A 21,266-nucleotide genomic window follows, 5' to 3' on the forward strand; every position below is an offset into this window, starting at 1 on the left:
AGTGAAAATAGTTCAGGAAAGACAAACTCATAGTGAGAATCAATAATGCTTATATTAATTACACTAGCAGTTCCCATTTTAGTTCCCAAGATCCATTTTCTATATTGAGTAAACTAACAACCAACGACTAAGAGACCATAAGATTTCATATCATATTCAATTCATAAAAAATAACAGTACAGAACGACTGATTAATTGTTCAATTAATCCAAATAGTGAACGCAATAACTGTAGGATGTTTGTGTGAAATGAGCAACATAGATGAATTCTGAGCAGATTACCTCCTGTGAATTTTGCATCAGAGAGCCACAGACTTTTCCTGTTATTTTTAGTAACTTTTATATATTTCTCTATATTATGAATTCCTTTTATTTTTAACAATGATACATACTTTTTTTTTTGGACAAATTTAAGTCATTTTCTTTCCATTGTTCTGTTAGCTCTTTGGTTGTTTTAACTGTGTACTTTCCTAATGCAGGATGAGGCTGTTTGGCAGAGACTGCCCCTTAAAACAACTTAACGTAACATCTTAAATAATAATCTAACCAACTTCTTTTAGCTTTATTCACCAGAACATGGAAATTGTGCTTTTTCACCACAGCACTTGTTTTGATGCCTTTATATGCACAAGTTTATTTTTAACAAGTAAAAAAGCACTAAATTGTACTTATGTTTCAGTTACTCTTGAGCACGGGTTTGAGGGGTCTCCAGATTACCTTTTTGTGTGTGTGCATAAAACGCCTCGGCATAACCTTAGAAAAACTTGTAAACGTGTTAATATTTATTTTCTGTGGTATTGCTATCACCTTTTAACTGGGACCAGGTAAAGATAAATGCTGTGATCTCATTGTATTTTCCAGCGAATAAGTCAAAGTTATAGGTCATCTGTAGGCATTTAGGTGGAAGTTTAAAAATCTTCTAATTCAGTGTGTTCATACTTCTATTATTCAATGTCAGTAGTATTTACAGTGATTCTGACTGCTGGGGAAAGACTTTGATGATTTTGAATTTACTTCAAAATCATGCATGTACTCCAAGTGATTTAAGAACACCTTCCAGTCTGGGTATGCCTTACATAGACATTTAATGCATAAAAATAAGAATTATTGTTATTAGAATTTTACAGGAGCTCTAACAGGCTAGCAAGTCAAGGCACCATTATCTTAAACAAATGATGGATTTCTGTGTTCACTCCTTGTTGGAAAGATTTGGGATAATGTAATTTCACATCAACATATGTCTGGCTTATATATACATTTGAATGCAAAACAGTTACAGCTTCAAATAACAGTCTCAACAGTTTCATTTAATTTTATCTTTATTTTATCTCTCTTTACCTCACTTAAAGTGGTAGGTGAGCTGAGAACAAATCCATTGAAAATAGGTACAAGGCTACATCTCAAGATTTTGCTGACATCCTTCATTTTCGTACATCAAATAAATGTTCATCCAAAGAACATGAAAGCGTCTTTGTACCCTCATATAAAAGGGTCTAAATAAAACCCATGGAATATAAAAAGGTTCTTGTATAACCCCCCGAACAGGTTCTTTTTAGCACCCTTAGGAGGTGGAAAGAGTCTGGGGAGAACTCCTACAGAGGGTTCTGGGTGGAATCATTATACCACAAAAGGGTTCTTTGTAGAACCTCTCATGAGGGGTTCTGGATTATAGATGGTTGTAGATATAACCCTTTATGTTGGGTTTTAGGTAGAACTCTCTGAAAGGGTTCCAAGTGGAACCTTTATATATGGTTCTACCCAGAACAAAAAAAAGGTTTTCCCATGGGGACAAGCCAAAGAACCATTTATGGTTATAGTTAGCACCTTTATTTCTAAGGGTGTACCAATTAAGGCACACACTAAATATAGATGTTAGTCATTAATGGGTTAAGTGTAAGAATATGCTTTTTTTCCATGATCATCTCGAGTGGGAAACACGTCCAGCACCGTCAGCATGTCTAACATCTGACTCCATAATGTGTCACAGCGCGCTGTATAGACTCTGCATAGTGAGAAGGTCAGCCAAAAGGTCGTTGGTGGTCTGAAAGGCCAGAGCCTGTACTAGGGGCCATGGTGGCAGGGGTTGGGGGGGGGGGGTTAATATTCAACTATCCTCACTTAATTTTGAGACCATAACCAGAGGGGAACTTTCTCAGCTGGCTGACGATTGTCTCACGCTAAAAATAATCTGCTTCCACTCTGACGAACGAAGCCGCTCTTTGCTGTAGAGACAACACTCCCTCTAATGCAAATGGCCAGAACATTTCTGCAGCTGGGGTCTGTTTTTTCACTTCGAGAGAGCGTTCCAGATTTAACCTGGGTGAGAAAGCTGCATCGATACTGTACAGTTTGTTTTTACACATGCTCAGAGATGTAGCAGTAAACTGTATCTCCTCCTCTCGTCTCTCTTTTCTCTGCTTCTCACTCTTAAAAAAAGATTCACACCCACACAGCCTCAGTACAACACAGCACTGCAGTTGGATCTGCTCTGTTGCAGTGTATTGCAGTGCAATCGACGAGTGGGAAAACAAATTAAAAAATACAGCCCATGAAATGAGGCCCTTGAGCTTTTACTCCAAGCAGCCGTCATCGTCACTAATCTATCACCGTGTTTCTACATTTCCGATCGCCACTTTCACCCTTAAACTCTTATCATTCATTGCATGCGGTGTGTGTGGAACCAAAGCGCTGCGTTAAAAAGGGCATCTAAAAATACATGGGCTGCTGCCATGTTGATTTTTTCAGGAGCAAAAAGTCAAGCGAGGACGGCCGCATCCTTATCCTGTTTTACAAGAGTTACCACTGAACCCTCCTCTCACACTCGCTCCCTCTCTGTCTCATTATCAGCCTGTCGATCGGATGTCTCTATCACCTCTGGGATCGTTAGCTGCTGCCTGCAGGCTCTGGCTGCTTCACCCACCGAGGCAGCATCTCCTGCAATACGTTCCCATCTTTACCACCATCACTCTCTGCCATGTTGATGCAGGGACGCATGAACACGAGGAGGATAAGATCCTGTAACCGTCTATCTGACTAAAGTACAAAACAGAAACAAGTAAGATGAACTACAACAACCCTGTGGTCACAATCTGAGCAATGTGATTGTTTTGAAGCAGAAATGATTTCAACAACAATCTCTCTGTGTTTGTCTTTTTTGCTCCACACAGTTGTTCGATTTAAGTGCAATGAAACATCCTTTGACATTTTGGTGGATACGGTAACAAGCATGAGTGTGTCTGCTGTGTCACACACACATTTCGGATGTTTGATGTTCGAATTCACAGCCACTTAATCTATATATTACATTAACAGGGTGGAATTTAGGGCTGCAACTAAAGATTATTATCACTGTCAAATTATATGTTTTTTTCTTTTTTATTAAAAGGCAACTCCATCTGTGTCTTTTCCGGGTTTTTCAAATTAATAAATAGTAACATAGGTTAGGGCGCTGATGCCCTCACACTCCACCTAAGGGTTTTACATGTAGCAGCACCATCATGCAGAAACCTTCGTCAGGTCATGTGGGAAAATATTTTTAGAGGGGCCTGGCAAAATAGCATTTTGATGCTAAAACGACAAACTTAAAATAATAATAATAATGATGGATCCACCCATCACAAGTACCCACCGTCCACGGTTTGTCGAAAGTGCAAACAATTTTTTAAGCAATTGCAAACCCAAAAATATAACATTTAAAACGCTTTAAAAGAGCAAAGCAGCAAAATCCCCACATCTGAGAAGCCAAAACCTGAAAACGTGTGGTGGTTAATTTTATTTTCATCAACAAATCCATTAATCTACTAATTATTTCAGCACCAGTGAACTTTTACTTTGTGTCCAAAATAATTTTCTCATTCACTCATATAATAGTCAAGGCAAGTAAATTTGATTTACATAACTTAATATCACAACTTTCTCCCAAGTGAAGTCACAATCTGTACAATCTGACTCTTCAAAGAAAAACGCAAAAACGCACACACACACACACACACACACAAAAAAAAAAAAAAAACCTTCAATACGGGAAAAAAAAAAGAAACATGAAGGGCGACAGATGAGGGATCCTTCTAGAGCTGCAACAATTAGTCAATATTAAAATGTAAATATGTGGGTTTTTTTTAGTTCTCTTTGACAGTAAACTGAATGTCTTTAGGTTGTGGACAAAACAAGACATTTGTGGTCACCTTGGGCTTTGGGAAATATTGAATGACATTTTTTTTTTTTTTTTACCATTTTCTGATATTTTCAGAACCAAACAACTAATCAATAAATCAAGAAAATGACAGACAGATAATCATAATAAGTTAGTTACAGCCCTACATCCCTCTCCCAGGACAGACACACGTGCAATAGATGTCATGCTTCACAGACTAAAATAGCAAAATTACAGTATTACGTAAAATCACTCACTGCTCCCTATATAATAGACACTCAGTAGTTAACACTATAGTGGGCTGTAAAATGAGACACTTATGAATCTCTGTTATTTGTCTGGTGTCACTCGACTGTAATTTTTACATCTATAAAAGGTTGAGCATTGCATGACACTAAACAAACTCTCATTAGAGTCTATATGAACGTCCTTTCTTGTGGTATCTTAAGTGGAAATTTTCTGAAATCTTTGAATTCAGGAGTTGTGACGTGTTTGCTGATGTTTTCAGAATGTCAGAGGATGTGGAAATTCATTTTTCAGTGGTTGGTAAGTTAATATACTGTAATTTTAGTCAGATACTAAAGTATGCAAGTTTTTCTTCATCATTTGACAGTATGTCTGAAGAAAATGTTGATGTAGCAACAGGGGCTGAAGTTTAACGTAGGTCTATCCATCATATACTTCCTGCTATAACTCCATGCTTATGAGTTGAAGCATAAAGAACAACAACAACAAATTAAATGGTGGTTTAAATAAAATGCTGTGAGCGCTTAACCAATCAGAAATATTTAGTACTGCAGGCCCCCAAAGGTCCAAAGACTTTTTGGGAGATAAAATAATGTCCCAGGACCTTTGCAGTGCAAACACACTCAGTTCCTACAAAGGTTCCACATCCCTGCAGAAAGTTCCTGTGATGGAAATGCAGCTATTGTTGTTGTTGCCATCACGAGCTCACAAGTTCCACACTACAAAGGGAATGATTTCAAACACAGCTATAGGCCTTTTTACAGCAGACATTATTTGACTTGTCATAATAAAAGCACAGACGTTACTGATAACTTTAATGATAGCTCTGATCTGTTCCAGTGTCCCAGTAAGTCAAGATCAAGACCCAGAAACTGAAGCACTTAAATGGAATTCAGCCATCATTTATTTTATTGTTTAAAATAAATAATAAATTAGATTTTAACTACTGTGATAAGTTAAAATGTCTGTAAAAGGGTCTAATGACTACACAACCTTTTCAAAAGTGTCTCTTGTTAAGTTAACTGAGCTTGGATTCAAAGTGCTTATTCTTATTTGTGTATGTGCGTGCCTTTGTGTGTGCTTGCATGTGTGTGTGTGTGCAGTGCCTCATTGTGTATGTTTGGAGGGTTTAAGAGTATAGAGATGCACAGAGAACACCTGGGCCTGCACGCTGCCTCCTGGCTGTGCTGTAAAATGGCAGCGTAATTACAGCCTCACAGATGGTGCTGCTGCTTACCTCCACTCGGACATCACTTGAGCTCAGAGAGGGACACAAAATACAGCTGCCTCCCCCACCCCAACCTCCTAAATCTCTCTCTCAGTACAGTCAAAGTTATTGTTCAAAGAAATCTGCAATGTAACTGCCAAGGAGTACATTTTGTTTTGTGACAGGAGGAAAGTGGACTATTCTGGTGCTTTGTAGAAAATCATGTTGTTTTCATGCAAACAAAGTCAATCTTTTACATCTGCATATTCAATTTTTTAAATCGTTTTTTTCAGTTGCAAATAAAGAATTCTGTCCAAAAAACCTGCATGCATAATGTGCATGTCACAATATTCAGCAAAACTCTGCAATGCACACATTTTTTTCAATATAATGCAGCTATGATGCAAAACATGAGAGTACCATTCACACACACACATTCACAGCAGCTTTTAGCATAAAATGTAAGCAATAAGTTACATAAAAGGCATCTTCCTTGATTTTGCATGTTGTCTCCTGTACTAAAAATAGTCTCTGAGTAATAAACAAGACATTTAATGTGCTATGTGCTGAGAGTCTCTTCCTCCACACACAAAAGATGTGTGGACGAGGAGCAGGTGAAGAGAATTTTGCAGCATCCCAAAAAAAAAAAAAGAAAGAAAGAAAGAAAAGCTGCAGATAAGTGAGAGACAAACCATCCCATGCCAAAGTGTCGGTCTCCAGAGCGACCTTCAGTCTCCTTGTCACAAGCACTCCTCAGAAACCCTATTAACATCACACAGTGAGCATCAGTGAGGGAGACATCTTGTGGAGAGCACCAACATTAAAAAAATAAAAGCATGACAGCAGTGAATGTATAAACAGGACAGAGATACAAACACAGCCCGGCTAACTTAAAAAAGATCAAGGCTGGTTGCACAGTGACAGTGTCTCACTTACAGACGTGTTTCTGGGCTAACACACCCCCATTAAGAGTCTGACAGAGTGACAAGGAGTACATTTGTGTTTCCCTGAGAAATCTGACAGGCTACAGTTGTTACAAGACTTCCATTACAACTACATCAGCTGTCACAACCGACATGGGAGGGAGCTGCCAATACACGAGCGTAACACAACACATATAGTACTGCTCTGTTTGTAGGTGTGGATGTGAGGAAACAGGTGACGTAAATGTGTTCACTTTTTCTCCCCACTTAAACCATTCTGTCAGTTTGATTCATGTGTGGTAGTCTTTTATGTTTGGTGTTATTTATGAAAAGAAAATGTCCAGTAGCTTTCATTTTTATTTTCTACTGATCCGTTCTAATTTTCTGTACCTGTGCACATTTTGTCTTATTCTTTTAACCCCAAAACTCCTGGAAACATCTTTATTTAAAATTGTTTTATCAGCTTGATGCTTTATGACTTATGCTAAATTAAAAAAATGGGAATATTAATCAATATGATATTTATCACAGTTTATCATGAAATCAGTAATTGTTTCATCCCTAGTTTGTTTGTCTGTCAGCAGCAAAAACTACTGGCTGACTGACTGATTTTGATGAAACCTGGTGGAAGTTGTGTAGCATGAACCATGGAAGAACCCATTTAATTTTGGCGCAGATCAGAGTCATGGGGCTGATACACAAGTTATTTTTCACTTCAGTTAACACTGCAAGATTGTAAGACCAGTGTCTACAGCAAAATGACCTGAAGTCATCATACACGTGTGAACATCTTGTAATTAAAATGCCTAAACATACAACAAAACGTAACAGCCATCTGAAACATCACAGTGGAAACAAATGCAGCAGGTATGTAAGAAATATGCAATGATCAATTCTAAAGAAAAGAAAATAATATTTAAAGGAAGAAAAAAAAAACATTGGCTTTGCAACTTTTTACATGTACAGAATTACGGTCTGTGGAGCCCAAACAATAAGAAAGTAAAGTCACTTTCAACAAAGCCTAAGTGCTAAAACCACATTCCACCCATGAACTGTTGGTATGACAGTTGGTGCGTGTGCATTTCTCTCTCCTCTGCATGGAACCAGACAGACATCCACCATATTGCCAACGCTTTCATCTGCTGTGTCCTGCTGCAGCAGAAGCAGACAAGAATCTGCTGATAATAACAATGTCGTCTACTGTGAAGTGCCACGAGGAGACGACTCGATGTTTGGGCAATAACAAGCTCGTCTGCAGACATCTCAGCCTCTTGTCTCTTTGCCTCCCATCTACAAGCTGGAGGAGACGCCACAGCACATCAGCTGGTTGAGTTTATTCATTTGTTATGCTCTCTCTGTGTCTCCCGTTAAGTTCAGGCTTCAAATTAACTATCAGGGGTCGGGGGGGTTAGTAGTTGCCTGGCCATACACGTCCTGAGGGGCGTGACAACATGGATGCCTTTACGACTCTTTTTCCAATGGGTCATTTTTCAGCTACTTAGCTCCGGTGGAGAAAGTGCCTGACAGAATCATTAAGGGAGTCATCAGCACATTAAAGGCTTTTAATGGAGCTGGATAACTTACTCGCTGTTTTAAGACACGCAGCTTTTTTGTTCCCCATACCGGCCATAATGAAACAATATTACGACCAATTGAAACTTCGCTCTTGCAGTGGGACTCTGCAAGGGTGAGTGTTGACAATTAAAGGAAATGACAAACCATCCAAGTAAAAGCAGGAATGCTGTTTCATTATCTTCAATCTGATTGATTGATTTTGATAGGTGCATATAAATATGATGCAAATCAGCTATAATTCAGCAAAATTACACATTACCATTTAAAAATATGGATATGCATGGATAGATTGCATGTATTACAGGGACAATTCAGATTGTTTGATGTGGGGCTGTATAGGTACTAATTGATGGTTAGCATATTAGCTTGGTCAGCACACCCCCAGTTAGGAGAAGCAGAGAGTACGAGCATGGAAGCTAAGCGATAAATCGGTCTGGACAGAGTCAGCAACAAAAGGTATTTTAACCACTTAAAAAGGTCCACCTAAAATAATCAATATCCATTTAAGTGTTTGCCACATTTAGAATATTTTCGCCATGTAATTTTGCCATCGGACAGACTTTTCTGATGGGAAACCACAATTAAACATAATTTTAAAAAAAGTATAACTGTCTTTTTAAATCACCAAAGTCACACAATGACTCCAAAAACTAAAAAATCATTGTAGTAGATAAGCAACATGTTTTGTGAGGTAAAACTGCTGATTTCAACTATGGTTTGGCTTGGACAGAGAGATACGCGGCTTCTATCGCTTGTTCCAGTCAGAATAGGCTGTCTCATGGCAAAGTAAAGCAGTAAAAATATCCTAAATACAGTGCAAACTTAAACTGATATTGTTTTTTATTTTTAATGGACCTTTTTTAAATGATTGAACACATTATATTGCTGAACCCTGTCCACAGCAGTGCAGTGCTTAGCTTCTGCCCTGGTACTCCACACTGCATCTCCAAACTGGGGTTGTGCTGACCAGAATCTACTGTAGCCAACATACCTCATATAACCTCACATCAAATAAATCAAACTATGCCTTTAAAAACTTTTAGTAACCAGGTTTCACTGTTTTTTGAAAGCTCTGGGTCTCCTCTGACAGAGTTTTATTTTCAAATTAACCCACCAGCCTCCATGGACTAAACATTAAACAGAGAAGCCAGTGTGTGTGTAAGAAAGCTGCAGGATTAAGTGTTGTTCTCGTGCTGTAATTATGCTGCTGACCATATTAATCTGTTACTCTGTGCGTCCACTCAGCATAACTAATGACATTGTTCTGGACAACCTGCATTCTTGTCTTAAGCTCTTTGGAAAGCTCAGCAGAGCAAACAGAGCAGGCAGAATCAAAGCTGCCGCGTGCGAACAAAAAGAGACAAAGTCTGTCTTTTATTGACATGTTTAAAAATTGTGAATATATCTGTTGAAAAATATGCATGAGTTGAAATTCTTATTGTCGTTTGCGCAGAAACGTCAGAAAAAAAGTGACACAGCAGTGAGATATTTTCATTTTTCTTAAACACTTCTTCCATTCATTAAGTGATTGATCTGCAGCGATTCTGATAATCAAATAATTCCTTAATGAAAACTGACCTCCTGCAGGTCGCCCCAAACTGGCTGCAATCATTGTTTGCAAAAAACCAAAAACATAATGGTTAGAACCATAATAACCTCTTGCATAAGGAAGCAAAGGCTTGTGTCTTTCATGTCATCTCATTATACGCTCACGATTATGTTGTTACATGTTGTGCAAAACGTGGTGACAAACTACAAAACACCTTTGCACTTTAAAAAACTACAAAGAAAAATGTAAATAGTTCAGAACTACTAAAATAACTGGTTCAAATAACTAATGAAGTGTCATTAATTAATATTTTGTCCATGTTTCTACATTGAAAGAGTTTTTGGTTCAATATGTTTTGTGTTGATTTAGTAAAATTTGGTGGAAAAAAACATGTCAGATTTTTGTTTAGTTTTTTTTAGTTTTTTTTATGACACAACTTGAATAGTTTTATTAGTTATTATAGTTTTATAGTTTAAACATTTACTCCAAGAAAGACATCACAGTAAGCAAAAATACCACTGTGAGCACTTATAGACCATTTCTATTACAGCGTTCAATGGGTTAAGCCATTTATCATGCAAGAAAGTCAAACATTTGCAGAAGAAGATACTATAACCTTAACATTTTAGGAAATATCTTGCATCGTCAACATTTATCAAAGGAAAAAAAAGACAAAATATCAACAAAATGCAAAAACAAAACAAAACCACAAAATCTGGTCTCTAAGACACATAAACCTTCATCTGGATCATATTTATTTAAAACCTAGTCTGCAGCAATTCAGATAATTGTTTATCAAAAAGCATTTGGAGGATTCAGGTTATAACGTGTGAGCATTTTCTGCTTTCTCTTGTTTAAAACTGATCATCTTTCAGTTTTAGATAGATAGTTGGACAAAACGGTGTGTTTGTGCCTGGAATCTGCCTGGTTTAACTGTGATGTGCATTTTTCACTATTTCCACACATTTCACAGAGTAAAAGATGAATCTATCAATTCCAAAAATCAATTCTAAAAAGAATCTTTAGTTGCAGCCCCATTTAAGACACGATAACCATGAAGGAATTTGACTATTTTAACTATTTTAGAATTCTTTTTTTTTTTTGTATCATCAGCATTTTTAAGGGAAAATATCAACAAGCTATAAGCTCAATAGTTGAATAAAACAGGCTGAATGTGGCTCTGGTGAACTGATGGGCAATTTTCACTATTTTTCATTAAACGTAAAATTAATCCAAAAATCACTAATTAAAAGAATACTTAGTTACCCTATAACCATTCACATTTTAGGAATTGTATTGTATCAGCATTTACTGAAAAGGCAAAATATCAACAAAATGCAAAAACAACACATAAAAAATCAGTCACTTCATAAATGTTTGAAACCTAATCTGCAGCTATTCAGATAATCATTTGTCAATGAACATCTGCTGGATCCAGCTTCTAAAATGTGAGTTTCTGCTGCTTCTCTCTGATTTAAACTGAATATCTTTGAGTTTTAGACAATGGGTTTGACAAAACAAGAAATATGCATGTGCCTCTGGTGAATTATGATGGGCCTTTCACTATTTTCAAAATAAAGGATGAGTCCATTAATCAAAAAAATCTATTATTAAAAGATTCTTTCATTGCAGCCCTTTTAAGATACTATAGTTGTTAACATTTTGTTGTATCTTCGGCATTTACAAAAAGGCAAAAATCCACAAATTTCAAAAACAACAAAAAAAATCTCTCTTCAACCCTCACCTGGATCATAAATGTTTAAAACCTTGAAAAGGGTCCTTAGAAAAAGAGGCCTTATTTGCTTTTCCTTGACTTCCCCTAGATCCAACCAAAAAAGGCTGCGTTGTCATGGCAACACTGAGTAAAAATAACACAAGCTTATTTTCCACAAGCTGAAAATAAAATGGAACAGGATCAGTTTGGACAAACAAGATCAAAATGGTTGCTAATTCACAGACACAAGAAGAAGCCGCATCTCCACACGCGGATAACGTGGAGTGCCCTGCGTCGCGTTCCCTCTGGTCATCGTCCCTCCACCCCCACCCTCCACCCTCCGTTCCCGTTATCTGACGGCCAGATCCCCTTACTCATGTAAAGAAACCAGCGCTTGTCAGGATAATGATCGTAATAAAGGGAACGCTCACGCCCCACTAATTCTTCCATCCCAGAAGCCACCACAGCTGGTTTGTTTAAATCTTTTAATTCACAGCCAGCTAATTAACATTCAGAGAGCAGTATTATAGTACAGGCAGCGCCTCTTAACAACCACCAACCTCAGGTATTTTACATGTAATTAACAAGAGAGGACGAGGAGTGAAAATACTCATTTATAGCTCCCTCCTCACTGCAGCCTCGCTCCGAGTGCATATTGTAGCTACACCCGACATATGGATGTATGCTGAAGACGTTATTATGCAGCACTGATGCATCGCTGAGACAACAGACTCCACTTGTATTTAATCAGCTGCACTGGCTGTGTGTGCAGAACACTTTTTAATGCACCGTAACCGGGGTTCGCTTCCTGGATCTGTGATTTCAGCAAAAACAAACAGCATTATGCAAATGCAATTTCAGCTGCTAAGTGAGGGAGATGAGTGATGGAGCGGAATGCCAGCGCTGAACAGACACAGATAAAAAGGGAAGGTGGGATGGATTGGTGAGGGTGGCGAGGGGGGGTCTCGACCATGATATCATATCTGTGCCATATTTTGCACTAACCCCTGTGAGTCAGCACAGCCCACCCAGCGAGGATGTGTGGTCACACCTCGGACTCGGAGGACACTTCCTTCTCAAAATAGCACATTTGTAATGTCATGAAGCAGGCGAGGCGGCTACCTTGGCGCAGACTGACCTGCACATTTTTATTGCCCGACAACATGGCTGACCTTTGAGCCTCGACGGGCCATCGTGGTGGATCACACGGGAATGCACAAAAAGAAAAATGACTCCGCCGTGGCACGTACACACATGCGAGCAGCAGCCTCTTACATGTGCACATCACATCACAGAGAGAGAGGAGCAACAAAACTACAAATCCCATTTTGTACTCAAACACTCATGCCCTTTATGTCAGCATGGAGGAAAAATGCCACAATGGCTTCAATCAGCCCCGACCAAAATGCAGAGTTCATTCTCCACCAGAGGCAGTTTTATCTTTAATTAGAGGAGCGAGCAGCTGTCTACAACCCAAAACCTGCTCACCGCCATCATGGCAGGCCTGTTCACAAACACTGAGCTCAAATCCACGTCGTATTCCTTCACTGCTGACAGCAAATTACTCCATTTTCCTTCAGATTCATACAGTTCAGCCCTCATTTGGAATAAGGTACGCATGATACTGCATCTGTGCCGATACGCTGATATATTCCAACTCATTTTGGATACTACCGATATATGTGTGATTTTTCCATCTAATTACAGAGAACATCAAGTCTCTCCTGTAGAGGAATTAACATTTTATTCTGCCTACTCTTATTGTGACAGCCCACTGGCAGATGCAGACATGAAATACAAAGCTTTTCAGAATGTACACATTCACTGGGCAAAATAAGAACACTGCTGATGACAGGGTGCTTCTCTATATTCGTCACAAATTTGGTGCAATGACTGAGATGTCAGCTCATATAATATGAAAAAAAATGACTTAAAAATATACAGACTCGTATAAACATACCTATCAACCATGACCCACTAGAATTGTGTGGTGGTGACTATCTGCCTCTATTTCCTTATTTTCTCATTATTTTGCAAGGATCAGGACATTTACCAATCAAACATGATGATATTTGATGTCCTGGGAATGAGATTCAATAATTAACTATCACATGCGTTTACGAACAGCTTGGACAAATCCTACTGATTCTACCTTTAAGATGGACAATTAAATGCAGTTTGGCTCCTTGCATGACTGAAGCTCAAAAAACCTCCACACCACAGACATACTCACATCATGTGTGCATAATTAAAGTGTCATCAGCCTGTCATATCCAAGGAAATGTTCATTTCAGGCTGATATGACATTTCATTTCAAAACCTCTACTGTCAAACACTGAACCAATATTATTGTGCATCTGTTTTTATAAATTTACAGTTTTTGCAAGTTCATTTTAACCATTGTGCCTGACTAAATAAAGGCTTTTAATACAACTTCTCTCCTTGCTCTGCATGAGAGTGCCTGAGGAACATTTTTATTTCTGTGACCAGTATTTTTCATCTTCAGCAGCAGCATCAGGTTCCCTGGATTTGCTACATGTGAAACTGACTCAGCACTTTAGTCTCTTCATTCTTCCTTTGAACTCTGATTAACTGTTTCAAGTATTTGCAAAAATTACAGCTTTTCAAACGTAATTCTTGTCTGGTTTCCTCATTTTTTCATGATAATAATCTGAAGATCAAGGTTTTGGAATTTGGACAAAACAACATCAACTTGGGATCTATGAAATTATCACGAACATTTTTCACTTGACAAAACAATTGTTCAAGAAAACAACTGCAAGATTAGTTGCAACGTCAGATTGGCTGTTTGTTTATTTATTTATTTGGTGTCGTAATAACCTTTAAACATAATGTAATTCAAGTAATTTGAGAGAAAACTAGACCTCTTCTCCTCCTCTTGGCTCTGTTGTCAGGCTTTAGACTTTGGCCAATCATATGTCAGTAAGACAGGTGATTGTTGAGTCTCACTAGGGAAATGTAAGTATTTCACATCCTGGGAATGAGACATATATATAGAGAGAGACAACATGTCTGCTCCCCATAAGTCAAGCCAAACATCTTGATTGCCCTCTGGTGGCTGGCTGCAGTATACACCATAAACCCCACACCCTCCATGTTAACAGATGGGACATGGGCCAAACTAAAACATCAAAGTACACATCAAATAAATTTTTCTCTAACATCATTTGAGTCTTTTTAGGTAGCTCTCATCACACTGATGTCTGTTCAAGTGTTCATTTTTTTTTATTTGTTTGTTTTTAATTGGTTATTTGATGTTATAAAAAGGGGGATTCACTTCATGATTAATGGCAGCCCTTCTGGGATATCTGGGATATTTTGTTCAGTGGGAGGAAGTGGAAACGTGTCATTCATGTCAACAGACTCAACAATCAACCATTTTTCTCCAGGATCAGTTATTTTTAAATTAGAAGCTTGTCTTTTGACCCGTGAAATCTCAGTGGAGCTCAGTCAAGACTGGACCAGTTATTATAAACTCATGTTTTGCCGCCAAATACAGTTCAAACCTACAGATTATTTTAAATCATCCCAACATTTTCTCAAAAAACAAACATTTTAAGGAAAAAATTGAGTAACTTTTGTATAAAATGTTGCACAAAAGATCTAGAAGTTCCAAAATTGTACAGCCATCTTGGGATAGAACATTTCCCCCAGTTTTAACATTATTCAATGAAGAGCAGTTTGGGTTAATTTCTCCAACCTTAAAGCCACTGAAGGAGAGAAAAGGTTAACTGTATGTTTGGGGGTTAATGAAGCAGCAGCTCCAGCTCTCTCGTGGTAACACCACGGGGTCTGCAGTAACTTTTCTCCTCCTTCTCCTCCACCAGGAAGTAGAATCTCATCAGAGGAGATGATGAAACTGATCACAGTAACCTTCACCCCTCTCCCACCCTGCTCCTCACCAGCTTCATCCTTGCCTCGCTCCTCTCCCTCCGTGTTGTTTTCCCTCTCAGCACTTTAATCTTAAAAGCGGCTGCCCCTGATGAGGAAGATCAAAGCGGCCACGCACCAAGCACAGGTCACTGACTCCATCCTCGTGATCACACTTGCACAGTGATTTTATTGATTTCCCTGAGATCAATCTCGTCCTCTATTGTGCCAAAGAGAGCTGGACGTGAAGGAAGGAGGAGGAGGAGGAGATTGCGACCTGTTATGTAAGTCGCTGGGAGGATTTTTCACAAGGTAGCGACAACAAGTCGGCCGAGGTCTTGGATGTTTTGGGGTTGTTGGGTGTTTTTTTTTGTTTTTTTTAACTTTTTGTCTAAATTTGTCTGTCGTGTCAGACGCCTGTGTGGCTCTGGCAGGGAGAGATTTTCCGAGAAATGAGCGAGATGAATGCTCTCTCATAGCCACAGGGAGATGCATGACGTCAGTCGCCATTCACTGTTTGTGCACAGTTTTGTGTTTTGTTACACACACACACACACACACACACACACACGGATGTATGAAGCAGTGTTTTTTTCCAGATGAATGCTTGCATAGATGCCTAGTTCTTAAGTAAGATAACCCTTTGGAGCAAGGCAGAGGTGGATTACATGGCTGCTGAGTCCAGAGTCACAGCCAGGGATCCAGTCAAAGTGGTGGGAGGGAAGGATGGAGGAGGGAGAAAGAGAGAAAAAATGGAGATGGAGAGGACGAAAGCGAGAGAGGGGTTTCTATTTCAAATCTCCCCGGCCCCCCAAGGCACTTCCGTTCTGGCTGCATCCTCCACCAAAATAAATCATTTCCATCAAAGGGAAAAAGCTCGGACCATTCAGTGCTTCTCCTCATCCAAAGCAAACTCACAGATCGCATTTATGTGCTAAAAACTCATTCAAATCAGCGCCGTTTAAAAATGACTAGCAGACACACACATTTGACAAGCGGCCAGAATCAAAAAGCCTGACAGGCAAAATTAACAAGACGTCAACTTCAAAAATGGCTCAATTAATAATAGAAAACACATCTCCTTCCATTCCTACTGGCAAACTTGTTTTTTCATGCTCTTATATAACATCTCTATTATGTTGTTCCACGGAGAGGCTGCTTTGTAAATCATCTTTTCGCACACTCTGGATTCTCTGCAAAGACGGCCTGTAATATTTTCTCTGAATGCATCAAAAATCACATGATGGAGATGCACAGACACGTCATTACATGTATCTATGCCTATTCAACCAGCAAAATGATCCTTCTCTGTATCTGTATTCGGACAGACAACCAGAGGTGGGATTGGTTTTAGGGCTGCAACTACTGATTATTTATATTGTTGATTAATCTGTAAATTATTTTATTTATATTAATTATACTATAAATCGATTCGTTGTTTGGTCCATAAAATATCAGAAAATGTTTCCTAAAGTCCAGGATGACATCCTCAAATGCCCACAACCCAAAGACAAAGTAAAGGAACAAGAAAATACTCACATTTGTGAAGCTGACATCAAAGAATTGACTTTTTTTCTTAAAAAATATACAAACAGATTAATTGATTACAAGAATAGCTGGTGATAAATTTAATAGTTGACAACGAGTTGATTAATTGTCACAGCTCTTTATGGTTTATACAGGAATGCATATTAAATTGGGCAAATGTATTAACGTAATATTAATTGGCAATGAATTTGTTTGCCTAGAACTTATAAATATGATTTAATATTGGCATTTATTTAATTGTAAAGTATATTTCCACATCCTCATGCTGTATTTTTCATCTCTCTCTGGCTCTGTTTTATGTTTATTTTTAACTAAACTAAGTTTAATGAACTGTCTAAAGGCCACCATCACCTGTCCTTTAACTGTTTGATATTGAAAAATCAAAATAAAAAAGTGAAAGATTCTAATTTGCATTGGAAATAGAAACTCTACAGTAAAAATTTATAAGTAAATAAAGACATCCTTCAGTTGATCGGAATAATCTTGGTGTATAAAATCGCTGATTAATTAAGGTAGATGCAATTTTCTAAAATTATGTCAAGATAACCACGGAGCAGCTTTTTCTGAATAATAACAAGCAAATTCTTATCGAAGAAATATCTGTTTGCAGAGCTGACCCGAGGAAAAAGCAAACTAACCCCCTGCTTAGGGCCCCATGGCCACCAGAGGGCCCCCGAGAGAGCCTGAAATGTGTTTTTGTGATATATCAATATGAAAATGTTAATGGCGATCATACAAAAACACAATATTATGTTAACAGACTAACAGCTAATACTACTGTTTTACTAAATTCCAGCTGCTTCTGTCAGTGCTGATGTCACATTCATGTGCACAGTGAAGGCCTGTTACTTTGAATATTAAAATGCAAATTAACACCAGACCAGTGTTGTGAGTTTGCTACTCTTTTAAGGTTAAAAACCATAGAAAGGTAAAAAGATGCTAGGCTGACATTAGTATGATATAAACAACACAGCTACAACTAATAAAATCCATAATGGGTGTGTTAGGTTTGCAGTGGGTGTTTGAATGAACAAGCACTAAACAGTCCCTCCAGGAAGCTGCGATTGCAACAATTAACACAAATTCAACCAATCCTCATGAATCGCACAACCAAGCAATTTTGTCCAATCACTGCAACTTTTCCACCATTTCCACCAGTCATAGCAGTCCACTACTCAAATGTCATATGTGTACGTCTCAATGAACGGACTAAATGTGTCACTATTTTTTATTTCTTTGCATTTTTTTTTTATTATTTTATCACAGGTAAAGGGTTTGCCATTTTTATGATATTTATTAATGCACTTTTCATTTGTGTATTTTTACACCTGTGTATTTCATTTACAAATAAAGCATTTTTTATTATAATTTTCAGGGTATTGAGGCACTCAGAACTGCCTTGATTAATTTATTATACATATTATATACAATACAATAAAAAAAACAACTTATTTTTGCAGTTCTCACTGGCTCCTGAAAATTCATAGCAAAATACACCTAAAAATTTTGCAACATACTCCACAATTGTTTAGAAGAGCACTGTAAAATTAGGCATTTCAGGCTGCAACAATCCCCAAAAAAGGCCTACGAAATCCACTAGCCAATAGTATTTATGGCAATAAGGTAGTGGGGGGAGGGGGGTACCCCATAATCAAATTCTGTTTAGGGCCCCATAAAGGCTTGGTCCAGCCCTGTCTGTTTCCATCACATTATTTTTGTTTTTCCGGATTCGGGTGCATCCCCATCACAGCAGCAACAGCAGTTATTCCACACAAGAAACAGAGTAATGCAGCACAGCTACACTGCCTGCCTGTCTGTCTGTCTGTCTGTGTCCCTGTCTGTCTGTCTGTCTGTCACACGGATCAATAGGTGGTGCTCTTGCATGGGCTGCTGAACTTTTCCCCCTGTCCTCTTCAAGTAGCACATGACGTTAATCTCTGTGCACCACCACAGCTCAAGCCTCCTTTTTGCACTGCTGTGTGACCAGACATGTATTATTAACAAATTGCTTACGTCATCTGACAAGTAGGGGAGGGAAGATCATTTACGTAGAGGGGTGATTTTGTGATTGGTCGAATTAAAAGTCCAAATGCTGAAGAAGAGCAGAAGAGCATGTTTTTTATTCATTTTTGTAGGTAAAATTGCATGGAGATGAGAGAGAGAAGGAAGAGGAGGAGGATGAAGAGGAGGATGGGGGGTGCGTGTCAACAAAATTACACCACCGAGGCTTGACAACGTGAAGCAGTCACACACACACACACACACACACACACACACACACACACACAAACACACATGCAGCTCTCCTCCGTGCGCGCAGCCGAGCCGGGGCTGTGCGTCCGAGTGCGCCAGTGAGTGTGTGTTTTGAATTCAAATGCAGCAGCAACACACACCAAGAGAGCTGCAAATGCGGAGACTGAGAGGAGGATGGCGATGATGATGATGATGTGTTTGGGAACGGAAGCCTTCACATTTTCTTTTTTTTTTTAAAAAAACCCGAGTTAAACCACAATAGATTCCTCAACCAATCACACACTGAGCCGTGCCACCACTTCAGAGGTATTCCAGCCGTGCCAGGCGCGATAATTTGGGTAATAATAATGATGAAGATGCACCTACCATATTGACTTCAGACACCATGTCTATGCTGGCTATGTCTATATTCATCCCCACGGCCACAGGAGCACCTGTGAAGGAGAGGAGGCGTTAATACAACATATATGAATAATTCTCCCATCATGTAAATTTAACAAATTCGTGACGCGCAAGCTCTCCCCTCCACCTACAGGAGACTTGTGTGCATCATCAGCCCGAGCACAGAAAAAAAAAATCACCTTTAACACGTAAAATACTGTTAATTTCATCTTTTATAGTGGAAAAATCAAACATGGATGAGGAAGATCGAGATGAAATATGCTAATCATCTCTCATAGCCCTAATTGGAAAGGCCTATTTGGCTGTGAAGGGGTGATTATGTAAATTAAAAGCAGATTTTGTGATTCATTAAACATGTATTGCACGTCAGGAGGGCGTGAAAAAACATGACATTCCCGTTTTTACCTCCGAAATCTGGCCTCAACCGAATGTCGTATCCCTTCATCAGTCTGTCCACTGTCTCTTTTACCAGTGGCATATTGCTCGGATCTTTGATATCCTTGACGCTGAGGAAGGAAAGGGGGAAAAGGTGGTGTAATGCAGAAGAGCTTATTAATATCACACGTCAGACGCGTTTTAACCAAAGGATATGACATGCAGAAGACAAGCAGGACAAAAGGATGGTTTACCTTTGAGCCCAGACAAAAGTCACTAGTAAGGAAAAAGTCAAAATCCCAAAGTGGTTTTTCCTGATCCTCCCCATCGCAACAGTTTTTGAGGTGGTTTGGCGATGCGAATGAGGAGAGCGCACATCCAACTTACTCCAGACAGTGCAGAGGAGCCAATGAGAGGCGCATGCGTGCAGCCAGCCCAAGATCAAAGAGTGGAGACTGATGATGGTGGATGAGCAGTTTCCATTGCAGAGAAAAATATTAAAGGGACAAGTGGTTTGTGCGTAATGAAGAAACAAGCGTTCATGCCAGGAAAGAAATGAGCAACAACAGCGTTGATTTTAGGCTTGTTTTCATTCTGATGTTTATTACAGAAGATCTGTTTGTCTACATGCTGACAAGGTCAAACACTTCAGGGTTAAAGTGGTCAAAATTTCAGATTAAAGGCATAATCTGCAACATTTTCCTAAAAAAAAAAAAAAAAAAAACAATGTACAGACTGTAGGTGATTCGTTTATTAATAACAGAGGGGATGAACCAATGTCAGCATCTGACTGATGAGCAGACTGGTTCTTTTACGTAACCCACTATATAGTTTAGAGCAGTGGTTCTCAACCTTTTTGAGTCACAACCCCATACAATAACTATGTTGATGTTTGCGACCACCATGAAGTCACAGGAGGAAGTCGAGGTGATATTTCTGAAGCTTGGTGGGAGCTCAGGGCTCTGTTGGAAACACCGGCGCCTTGCATTACTCAGTTGATGGTGCTGCCATTCCAAAGTCTAAAATACAGCCCTCATTTCCCATAATGCAGTTTGTTAAAGGAGAAATATATTTACTGAAATAAATCGGAAAATGACCGTGGTATTTCATCGGAGATAAAGGAAATACGTTAAGTTGAAATACTCACTTCCTGCGCAGTGTTGTCCTTTGACTTTTCTATTCCAGGCCAGAATAACTGTTATTGTTTGCTCATTTCACGTTAATGATTGCTGAATTAGTCAGTATCTGAGTCATAAGAAATCATTAATAGTCTTGAACGAGCAGAAGTTTATATGGTTAAACTGAGTAACATGTTAATGGAGTCTGGCAGACAGTAAGACAGCCTGTCCCTGAACTCCAACTCCAGATCTTACAGCGGAAAACTTGTCCTCATTTGTTGTGATTAATGACGATGTTTCATGAGTCTTGTAT

The 21,266-nt window shown here is 38.8% G+C and overlaps 1 protein-coding gene across 2 annotated transcripts in view; it reads right to left on the reverse strand.

The window, feature by feature from the left end:
• The window catches only part of gabrb2a (gamma-aminobutyric acid type A receptor subunit beta2a), a 49,618-nt gene extending 29,368 nt beyond the window's left edge, over window positions 1-20,250 (reverse strand). For both annotated transcript variants that reach the window (XM_084719336.1, XM_084719335.1), the window contains exons 1-3: window positions 20,090-20,250; window positions 19,866-19,966; window positions 19,425-19,492 (exon numbers count right to left, since the gene is read on the reverse strand). In XM_084719336.1, the coding sequence (XP_084575462.1) occupies window positions 19,425-19,492; window positions 19,866-19,966; window positions 20,090-20,163 (243 nt within the window). In that variant the 5' untranslated portion in view covers window positions 20,164-20,250. The remainder of the gene's footprint in view (window positions 1-19,424; window positions 19,493-19,865; window positions 19,967-20,089) is intronic.
• Window positions 20,251-21,266: the final 1,016 nt, after the last annotated feature.

This window comes from Lutjanus erythropterus, chromosome 5 (assembly GCF_056507025.1).
Source record: "Lutjanus erythropterus isolate fLutEry1 chromosome 5, fLutEry1.hap2, whole genome shotgun sequence".
Lineage (NCBI taxonomy): Eukaryota > Metazoa > Chordata > Actinopteri > Lutjaniformes > Lutjanidae > Lutjanus > Lutjanus erythropterus.